This window comes from Phoxinus phoxinus (genome assembly GCF_949152265.1).
Source record: "Phoxinus phoxinus genome assembly, chromosome: 6".
NCBI lineage: Eukaryota > Metazoa > Chordata > Actinopteri > Cypriniformes > Leuciscidae > Phoxinus > Phoxinus phoxinus.
Window position 1 is genome coordinate 9,580,219 of NC_136881.1, and position 11,627 is coordinate 9,591,845.

Below are 11,627 nucleotides of genomic sequence, written 5' to 3' on the forward strand. Positions count from 1 at the left end.
AAATATAAAAATATAAATATAATATAAATATATAAAATATAATGCCTTGAAAAGCTCGTATAAAAATGGGCCGTCTGTACAACGAAGGAAGGCTGTTGGAGTTTACAGTACTGACAAAAATTTTTTTAATACACAACATTCTGTACCTGAATAAATTAAATTAATTTAGTAAAATCGCGATTTTATGGGCAGAAGCTGGCTACTTGACAAATGAAAATCACAAACAGGGCACTTGTTAATCAAATCATTTTATAAATACAATTTATTAATATGTAATATAATTTTATCTCAAGCTAATTAGGAAAATAGGGTTGAATCCAAAAAGCTCTAAACCAATTTTAGAATTGTAAAGATGGCAGATGTAGACCATTTAAAGAAGTTAAATATAGGCCTACACAAATAAAATGTTTAGGTTACAGCTTATGTCTCTGAGGGAAAAAAAGTAGCAGTGAAAGACAGGAAAAACTGGAAGAACTGGAAGAGAGGGCAACTCTCTGTGAAAACAAAGGAAATTAACATTTGATCTCTCTCTTGTGAAGTTAGCATCCCCATTTGAGACGCAAGTCTCACCTCAGAATACATCTCTTTCCCTCTTCCCCCACTCCTTCTCTCTCATGCTGAGATCACCAAAATTCATGATTTAATGTGAATAATTATCATACAGTATTATACATGTTTGGTATCATTTGAAATATCTCAGTGCGACTGGTACAAATATCTCATTCCCAAAGAAGAAAACCAAAAGGTAATAAAGTTCTTAAGAGTTTAGAGATAACTTGCACCCAGAGGAGTGTGTGTCTTCCAGGCAAATGGAAGACACATTGTTAGCAAATGTTTCCATGTGAAAGAAGTTTCTGTCTATATAAAGAAATGCAGCAAGAGGCTCAGGGCGATGTGTAACTCAAATTAGCCCGTGATGCGGAGTGTATGCAAGACACTCCGTATCATATATTTTATGTCAGGTTCGCATCTTCTCTCTTTATTCCAGAGCATTTGATGTTTTGTATTTATTATCTTTGAATTGATTATGAAATTGGCATGCTACATTTACCTGACATAATAAATTGTTACATTTGATTTTATTCTGAATTACTCTGAAATTATTTTCTATTCATTTAAGTAGATTAAGTGAAGTCTTATGTTTCCGCAAATCCCAGTTTAGATGGAGCGTGAGGCACATCTGGTTCCTGACTAACTGCTTGACTTTAATTAAGTTGTTATGCAGCCGCAAATAGGGGGTTAGATAAAAATACTATTGAGATAATAGCAGCATTTGGAGCGACATTATCTTAATGTACTAGCCATAACCTCTGGTTATTGTTTGGGCTTTAACTAAGTTGTTTTATGGGCGACTGTACGGGGTGGTACATGGGTACTTTTTAACAATAGCAAGCGTGTGCGGCGACATTATTGAACTGCTTTAGCCATAACCTCTGGTTATCGGTCAGACTGGTGTGATCGTGAGATCCGCGTATATATACGGCCGACGCGAGACTCTCTGAGGGACATAGATTCCTAATGAACAAGTCAAATATAAAGTAAAGAGTTAAATAGAATAATAAAATGTATTGCTAAACTATTATATTATTGACCAATAACCTATTGGGCAATCTAACCTAAATTCTAGGTCGTGATAAAATGGAGTCAGATAAAAGCTTAAATGGAATTAAATTACTTTGCCACGCGGAAAGACAGTAACGTGCAGAGACCTTCATCCGTTCTATCGGAAACCACCATTGGGCCGATTTAGACGATTTAGATTTTTTTTTAAATCGATTTGATGTTATTGAACTCTGAAACCAGAACGAATAACTGGTTTGAATGATCTGAATATATGCGTTCTCGGCCACGTCAAAAGCGCGACTGGCTTGACTGCATGCTAAAGTGTTACAGGGATAGTTCACCCAAAAATGAAAATTCTGTCATCATTTAGGGCCCGTTTACATCGTTTTCAACTAAAAACGAAGAGCTTTTCATGAATTTTGGCCGTTCATTTACACAACAATGGAGCTTTGGCAGCCTGAAAATGCAAGCTTTTGAAATAGGGTTTTAAAGTGTAAGTTTTTGAAAATTACTGTTATCTCTCCGTGTAAACTACAAAAACGTAAATATGTGAAAACGGTGACGTTATGCATATGCGTATTATGTGTTCGGTTCAGTCTATAGGCACGTAGGGTTCCTTTACAAAGTGACATGGCCAACTACTGGCCTGGCAGCATAATACATAGTTTTTAGTGGTTTTCGCAAATTCTTGTGAACAGGGATCGTTTTGACAATGTTGTCGTCTGAACACGAAAAAAAAGGAAAGGAAAAACTTTTCCTTTTTTAGCACATTGTTGTTGTGTAAACGTACCCTGCCTGACTTACCCTTAAGTTGTTCTGTCTTTGAAACTTCGTTCTTGAAACTTCTAAAATAACTAAATTAATTGTGGTTGCTTAACTTTAAGGGATAGTTCACACAAAAAATTTAAATTCTGTGATCATGTACTCACCCTCATTTCTTTCTTCTGCTGAACACAAAAGGAGATATTTTGAAGAATGTTGGTAACCAAACAGTTCCTGGTCCCCATTGAAAAAAAAAATACTATGGAAGACCATAAATTGTTTGGTTACCAACAGTCTTCAAATATATCTTCTTTTGTTATTTGTACACGCTGTGACTATACAAATCACAACATGTAAATAGGAAAATGTTGGCGTTATTTTGTCACTTATTGGGAGCAGTATGCTAGCTGGAGTCGTTTACCTCCAGTCTTTGTGCTAAGCTAGGCTAGCGGTGGGTGCGTCAGACAGAGTTACGGCACACATGGAGATGAAAAGGGTATGTATGGACTTATCTAACTCTGGGGGATACAGTGAATAAGCTAATGTCCCAAAAAGTCGGCATGTTCCATTAAAGTGTGATTCAAGTAATAAATGGATAGCAAAGTTATCACCCCACCCCTAAAATGTGAAAAGTGATCCGATCCGTGACAAAAAAAAAAAAACGCAATATGAGTTTTGTGATCTGTTTAACCACTAACTTCAACTAAAAATATGTAGTTGTTAATGCATTGTGATTATTAAAATCATCTATATATTTAATATAAACAACAGTCTCTCATAAACATAATTAAGATCTAACATGTTAATTCACACAGCACAGATGCACATAGTCCGTGTGCATTCTTGCATTTGATTACCGGTATACATTGACAACATATCACTCACTCAATACTAATGCAATAACATGCATTGCACACACACACAACCACTGAGCTGTTTGACCGGTCAAACCCTCACAGATGATACACATCTGTTCAATCTACTCTAAAATCTACAAGGACAGATATGAGCAAATGCTGAAGTAAGACAAAGAAAGAGACAATAATAAACATCCTGGTCAAGACTTCATGCCACAAGTCAATGTCTGTCTACATAAGACTGTAAGTAGTTTTTGGAACAGCTAATGTAAAGCTAGACAAGCATATTTTCTGTATTTACATAAAGGCACAACAAGATAAACAGGAAGAAGAGCAAGATGACTGGCTGAAAACAAGAAAAACACTCTTTCACTCTGAATCAATTTGCCTACAGACAAATTTCAGTCCAACAAATACTTTTTCCTCATTATTCGACACAAACACACACCTTAAAAAGAAACACAATGTTTATGCTGTTTCAGCATTCCTCAAAATGTATTTGGGAAGTTGACATGAAATACATTCGGAAAGTTGGCATGTCCTACTGTACTCTATCTAAAACTATTTTAAACAACATTGTGCTTTTAATGAAAATTCAGCATTTATGAGCTGATATTAATTGTGAGATTACAGCAACAAGTTGTTTAAAAACAGTGGAAAATCTTAAGAGGAAAGATTTCCAGATACATTACCCTTTCCTTTGTACATGCGTATGAATTATAAACCTAAAACGTATCATATCTATAAATGATAACCAATATAATCTAAATTGAAACAATCCCAGCAAATGCTAAATACCTAAATCAATTCATGAAGCCACTCCATTTGTAAGCTTTATTAATGTAATAAGCTTAGATGACCTAAGAAATACAGTTACCTAAATAATAGCTTTATCTTGGACTAAAAAAAATACTGAGCACTATCTAAGAAAACTGTGCATGACCTGCTACTTGCTCTACAAAACAAGTAGTGAAGAACATCTAATCAACTAACACACTCAAAGAAATGAGAAAGCTACTGACGCAACTATGAACAAAAAAGGCCTTATAAAGAAACTGTGGTTCTCAATCTTTTTAACTCCAAGAGACCATGATTGTCCAGACCATATAAAGCCCCCATTCTAATGTAGGCTAAGATAGTCCCTAAAGTACTTCTGCTGTATTGATGACAATGCTGTTTGTTTCCCATCCTTTGTTTTAAGAAACTATGAGTGTCAGTCAGTTAATTAAAATAATTAACGGCAATTAACATTGTGATTCCAGAACTTTAAGAACTTTCTGTTCAGAACGTATGTTCGGCAGAAATAACAACAACAGGTATTCTTAGGACAAATTAAAACGATACATATGATGTCGGTTTATATGTTGGTTTTAGCATTTAGCATAAAGTCTTTTTAACATTTTAAGTGAATAAGTAAGTATGTTTTTTAGTCTTAAAAACCCCTTAGAAGTTTGCTGAGACCCCAAATTCCCTGTGGAGTATTTCATAGCTTGTCAAAATAAATAACAGAAATATTGAGTAGATTATTTTAAAAGGGTGGTATAATGCGCTTTTCACAAGATGTAAAATAAGTTTCTGATGTCCCCAGAGTGTGTATGTGAAGTTTTAGCTCAAAATACCCCACAGATATTTTTATATAGCATGTTAAAATTGTCACTTTTTGAGGGTGAGCAAAGATGCACCGTTTTTGTGCCTGTCCCTTTAAATGCAAATGAGCTACTGCTCCCGGCACAGAGGGAGGAGCTTCGCAGCTCTAATTACGTCACACAGGCACACACAGAAAATTTCTAAAACTTTCAGCCTTACATGTTCAAACCGGAGTCAGACAATGATGGAGAGACTCAAGAAGAAGTGACATGTAGAACGCAACAGGACATTTCTGAATGGTTAGTTGATGAATTTATATTGCTGGTGTGGAGTTATCTTCTAGTCATTGATTAGCATATTCTGTCATTATAATCTATAAATCGTGTGCCGGGGGCGGGGTTTATGTCAATTCTAGGGTTGGTGATGTCACTAACCCAGGAGGAATGTCGTGTAGTCCCTACCAGCCGTTTGTTGTAGTCCTTAAAAAACGATTTCTTTAAAACCAAATATCTCCCTTTTCTTTGAACTTTGGGCGTTGTAACTTTGCAGATGTTGTTTATGCTCATACAGCAACATTAAACACTAACTAAAGTTAGAAAAGTCAAATCAATCAACCACCCCTTTAAAGATGGCATGAAATGAAAATTCAAAATGCACGTTATAGATCTTACTGTGAATGATTCATCCATGTTTCATGTAGGGCTGTAACTAACGATTATTTGTGATGATTAGGCTATTTTTTTTACGATTAGTCTATTCATCTATCGATTTATTATTATTAAATTATTTTCTGATCAGTCGATTAATCATTTAGGTGAACTCACCAATAAATAATAACCATAACTTCTGCCATAAATCTTTCAATGTTTTATTCAAACATTTTCACATAAAATACCTTCTTTTTTTTTATGCCAACATAAAAATTAAAAGAATTTTAATAAGAAATAAGAATTAAAGGGCATCTATCAGTAAAACAAATGTTCATGATGGCTGCATTCAGTCACTGTTTAGGATTGACAGCAAGGTCAATCGTTCATATCTGTTTCGTTCATATCTGAAATGTTTCGTTCATATCTGTATGAATAAAGAGCAGAAGTCACAACGCCATGCAGTGACAGTATGAAAAATGGCTGTGTCCAGACCATAACACCAGGAAGTTTTATCACCATTGACAGAGTGTTATTAAATAAACGAGTCCAATAATGGAATGAGTTCATCCATCAGATATTTTAAAAAATCTATATATTGTCAAAAGGCTGTGTGAACGCAACCGTATTAAGCAGAGATGCCATACTAGCCATTAGCATCTGCTCAAGAGTTTTGTTTTGTGTGAAACATTACAGGGGATTAGGGATTAATGTGAACAGTGTGACACATCGACACATTCCCCTCAAATCGACAACGGATTTTTGTAATCGACGGTTTTGTATTATGTGAAACATTACAGGGGATTAGGGATTAATGTGAACAGTGTGACACATCGACACATTCCCTTCAAATCTACAGATTTTTGTAATCAACGTAATCGATTACGTCGTCTGCGCGTCGTTCCAATTTTTTTACTCAGCATCCAATCAACAAGCAATGCATAGAACCAAGTTCCCACATTTTTTTCTTTTTCAATATTGTCCAATACGGAAGCCACAATATGGTTTCATTAAAATTTTAAACCTTTCGTTAAGAAAAATAGTCCATTAAAATACTGAAAACAATTGTCCTAACAGCAGGACAAAGGCTGCAACACTATTAATATATATTATTAGTTACTTATTTAAAGTCTAGTTAGCTAACATGTACTTAGTGCTTTCTATTTTAATTTCTACCCAAATTTTGTCTTCCAACTGATGATTTTGGTTTCTTGAGGGCACCTGAGCCACTTCTAATAGCCATCTATTAAAAGTTGTATGCACACCATATAAAGTTGCGATGAATTGGAGGTAATGAGAGATCTTTTCTTCCATACTGTGACGTGCTTTTGAGTGTTACGGGTTATTGAAAAAGAAAAAAAAATTAGGGAGGGGAACTAGTTCACGTTCCCTCGTAATCTTTAATCAAAATAACTTCGACTTCCCATTTGCAGCAACATCTCTTCTCTGATGACGTGTTTACTGGCGTGAGGGCGGGACAACCTGTCACTCACATGACATCACAGCAATAGCAAACCACAACCATCCAATCAATTCCTGACAGACAAAATCAAATCCCGTCCTACATTTTTTTCTTGTTCGAGAAGCCATGTCACTCATACAGAAGTCAAAATAGGGAAGAAAAGACTATAGCAACTTTCATTTCATGGCGACTTTAAGCGGACAAAGTGAATGGTCAAGTTCTGCATACATACGAAGTCTATTATTAAATTTTACCGGACGTTTAAATAAAATAAACATTTAAATATGAATTTCATGCCAACTTTAAAATTAATACTGTCATCCGCGGTCATTACAGTAAGTGTTTGTAATAAAGGTTTTGATTCACAAACTTGAATTGATGCGAAGAACGAGCACGCGGAGTGATACGCGAAGAACGAGTATGCGGAGTGATACGCGAAGAACGAGTACGCGGAGTGATACGCGAAGAACGAGTACGCGGAGTGATACGCGAAGAACGAGTATGCAGAGTGATACGCGAAGAACGAGTACGCGGAGTGATACGCGAAGAACGAGTATGCGGAGTGATACGCGAGACGTAATTATAGCGCTGATAAGTTGCCTTTGGCAATGGTGAAATATCAGCTGCGTCCGAAATCGCATACTTCCCTAATATATGTAGTAGGCGAAAAACAGTATGCGACAAAATAAGTATGTCTGAATTCACAGTACTTATAAAATAGTATGCAAAAAGTACCTGGAAGACCTACTATTTCTGGCGAGATTGCATATGATGGACACTTTAATATCCCATGAGAGGATTTGTGAATGCTGTTGGTAGGTCACATGATAATGACAATATGGCAAATATAGTACGCCCAGATTATATTCCTACTACACACATACTTTTTTAGCGGTTGCAAAGTAATTACTTATTCAAAATACGCATCTACTCAAGAGTGTATGCGATTTCGTAAGCAGCCACTCTGTTTGCCAGTTATTATACAAAAAGACACATTTGACCGCTCAATTATGCGCTTGACCAATCAGAATCGACTCTTCCAATAATACCCAATTTACTACAGATAAGACCAGGTCCAGCTAGGAGCAAGCCGACCTCACTCATATCACAGTGTACTCCTTTGTGCGCAGATAGAGGGGCAACCTTGCGGCCTACAGCTGCAGTTCAACCTCCCTCTCAGGTGAAGAGACGGGGATGGGTGTACACTGCGGTCTCTGCGTTATGAATCCAAGGGAAAATACACAGTAACCTCCATTAGGGGTCTGACAGAGGAGACTGAGCATATGAAGTGCGTACTAGCATACTAAATGAGATGCTATTTAACAGAGAGCACTCATTCAAGAATGTAGGCTATACAGATGTGGCGAATGTAGTCAGATCCAATAAGACGCTGGATTCAGTCCCGTCCATGATAAAGTTAATACGGGATTCGTTTATCGATAATTGATTGCGCCATTGCCTGTCTCTTACCTTCCCTCGCCTTCAGCAGCACGGTGTTGGCCACGATATTCTCAATCTCCATTGTCAGAAAAAAGATCCCGTGCAGTCCCGATACATTTCACTTAGGAGAAAAAAGACGAGGACGGTCGCGCTGTTGGTGGTGGTGATGATGAGGATGATGTTCGGTGGTGAGGATGGTTATGATCGGCGTGAATTTGGCGTTGGCACATTGCAGGTTAATTGTATTTCTCCATATCTCGCTGTTGAACCCCCCACCTTTCCGCTCGCCGAGGACATGTAACGTTACTCTCTCTCCCCCTTGTTAGCATTCAGTGCTCAGCAGTCCTTCCTGTCTCGAGCGAGCTCTCGCTTACACCGTCAGCTCTGGAGGAGGAGGGATCATCTTACAACCAGAATGTAACCTAACAGTCTCGCTCTCTATCTGATTGTCAGCATTTACAATATTTGCGAAGCCTAGAGCCTACAACACTCAAAGTAGTGTACATATGCTATAAAACATCTCGTTTCTCATATAGCTACTCAGATTTCTCGTCCACTTCATTTACCCAGCAAAGACAACAAGGCAGATTATTGTGAACAAGTTCATCATCTCAGTACAGAAACTTCCAGATAAGCAGGCTACAGGTTTTTATTTATTTAACTATTTGTGGGGAAACTGGGCAACTATGGATTTTTATTGATGTTAGCATATTGAAGATAACAATTTTATTATACGATTTCCATCACATTAAACACAGTGTAACTAACAGACTTTACACATGTACCCAGCCAGCAAAAAGTCGTCTATTAGACGTTGAATAGACGTAATTTTTACGGTCTAATTACGGTCCACTGAAGGTTGAAAATGAAAATTGAAAAGACGTCAAATTTGTCCGACTTTTCAACGTTTAAATTTTTTTTATAACTTTGACGGAATATGTAAAACTCTTTAAATTTATTTGACATAATAATGAACATGGTTTGGTAGTTTGTTTTCTCTGTTGTTTTAGCATGTATAACAGACTTATCCTAGCTGTCTTAGATTATCAGTTGAAAACATTTTAGATGATCAGTTGAAAACACGTAGTCAAACAGTCCGGCCAAAACTACTTAGTTGAAATCACGTCGTAAACCAGTCCAAGGCGGACCGACATATTTTCAACCATATTTCAACGTTGAAAGACGGTAATTGTTTACTGGGTAGCCTACATGAAACAATCTAATAGAATTAGTTACTATCTTTATATATTATACATTTTAATTTAATGTTACGTATACTGTGGTATATTTTTAAGGTGGAAAACAAACAATGAATTCACATTATAGGGTCTTCAACAAAGGGGACGAGGTCCACTAGGGGGCCTCAGCAAACGATGTACATGTTAAACTGACATTTAAAGGAACACTCCGACTTTTTGGGACTTTAGCCCATTCACCTTATCCCCCAGAGTTAGATAAGTCCATCCATACATACCTTTTTCATCTCCGTGCGTGCTATAAGTCTGTTTGACGCACCCACCGCTAGCCTAGCTTAGCACAAAGACTGGATATAAATGGTTGCAGCTAGCATACTAATCCAAATAAGTGCGTTATCACTCCGCCCAAGTAGCAGTGCTTCGCCTTCAGAGAATATAGTTCCCAGTATTTATACGGTTAAAATATGTCTGTCTCATGTGACTTTGTTTTTTGTACACTCTGTGACTATACAAATCACAACATATAAATAGGAAAATGTTTGCGTTATTTTGTCACAGTATGCTAGCTGCAACCATTTATATCCAGTCTTTGTACTAAGCTAGGCTAGCGGTGGGTGCGTCAAACAGACTTATGGAGATGAAAAAGGTATGTATGGACTTATCTAACTCTGGGGGATAAGTTGAATAGGCTAAAGTCCCAAAAAGTCGGAGTGTTCCTTTAATTTTAATTTGTCCTGTTATGAAAGAACATACGGTTCTTAAAACTTGTGGAATCAAAAAATGAGTCATGGTTAATTGACACTCCTAAAAAGTTTGCAAGCAAGCTGCATATCATCATTACAGCAAAAGTTCTAAAGGAAATAAGTGTTGGGTGTTTTGTATTACTAAGTAATGAATTAATGACCTTTCCCTTTGAGAAACTAAAGTAAGAGATTACTCTTAATTTGTCTGGTATTTAATTACAGTTACTGCTTATGTAATTGCATTAAATACGGTATAGACAATTGAACAATTATAAAACAATAGTGTAACCTTCTCCCTTTAAATACTTTGGTCATTTCAACAAAAGTTAATGCAATTTTATATTATTTATTAAATGGGCTTTAGAAACTAATAATCCAATGCTGTTTAGAGAGAGTAATCTAATTACTGTTGAAGATGTAATTAGTAGCTAATCACTTTTTTAGAGTATTACACCGGAAATAATACATATATATATATATATATATATATATATATATATATATTACTCTAAATGTTGCAAAAAAAGACAATGTTGTTTAAAATCTAGTTTACTCGAGTCATCAACACATTTTTGCACATTTTAGGTTAAAAATGAATGAAAATGTCTCTCAGGGCAGTTAATTTTCATATTATCGTTTCAAAAGTAGATATTTCATTATTTGCTGAGGATAAGATTAAATTCACATATCAATATACATATTTTGTATATTTTATATATCAGAATTTTTAAGTTGCGCAAGTTAGTAACAAAATATTTGAAAACACAAAATGTAAATTGACAACTTAAAAGAAGTAAGTTACCTGGTTTCCTTAACATTTTGTGTTCATTGAAATTAAAAATGTGATACAATGAAGAAGATTGGTTTAATAAACAGAAATTCTAAATAATATGTTATCTGAACCCCATTAATTATCTTAGTTGATTTGACAAATTAAAAAAGTTGTGATAACCAATCATGATTTTTTTTTTTTTTTTTACAGTGTACAAATGAGTTGTATGGTCTAGTTTAGAGAAAGATCAACATTGTGAACTCAATTGACTATATGTAGATCATGAGTATTGACTACATGTGGTGAGTTTTATTTAACGAAGGACGTGCTCTTTGGTATAATCACTGTGTCTGGGAATTTTAGGGTGAGATCTGTATGATAACTGCAGTGATTTGCTGACTCATGAGGGGATTGTGCATGGATGACCTTAATGCAGAACAGTGAGGTGGTCGCAAGGCCTTGGATTTCCACCGCCCTTGGGGATATTACAGCCTGCTTCACTCTTACACAAGGACACACAGATACAGCCTGTCTAGACAGCGCACTCAGCTTATTCCAATTAATTGGCTGAGACACTGTCACTAAATAAGCTTCCATA

General features: G+C 36.0%; 1 protein-coding gene across 6 annotated transcripts in view; it reads right to left on the minus strand.

Annotated features, from left to right (window-relative positions):
* Positions 1–8,486, minus strand: part of grk4 (G protein-coupled receptor kinase 4) — a 41,317-nt gene extending 32,831 nt beyond the window's left edge. For all 6 annotated transcript variants that reach the window (XM_079616380.1, XM_079616379.1, XM_079616378.1 and 3 more), the window contains exon 1: positions 8,349–8,486. In XM_079616380.1, coding sequence (XP_079472506.1) covers positions 8,349–8,400 — 52 coding nt within the window. In that variant the 5' untranslated portion in view covers positions 8,401–8,486. The remainder of the gene's footprint in view (positions 1–8,348) is intronic.
* Between the last annotated feature and the right edge of the window lie 3,141 nt (positions 8,487–11,627).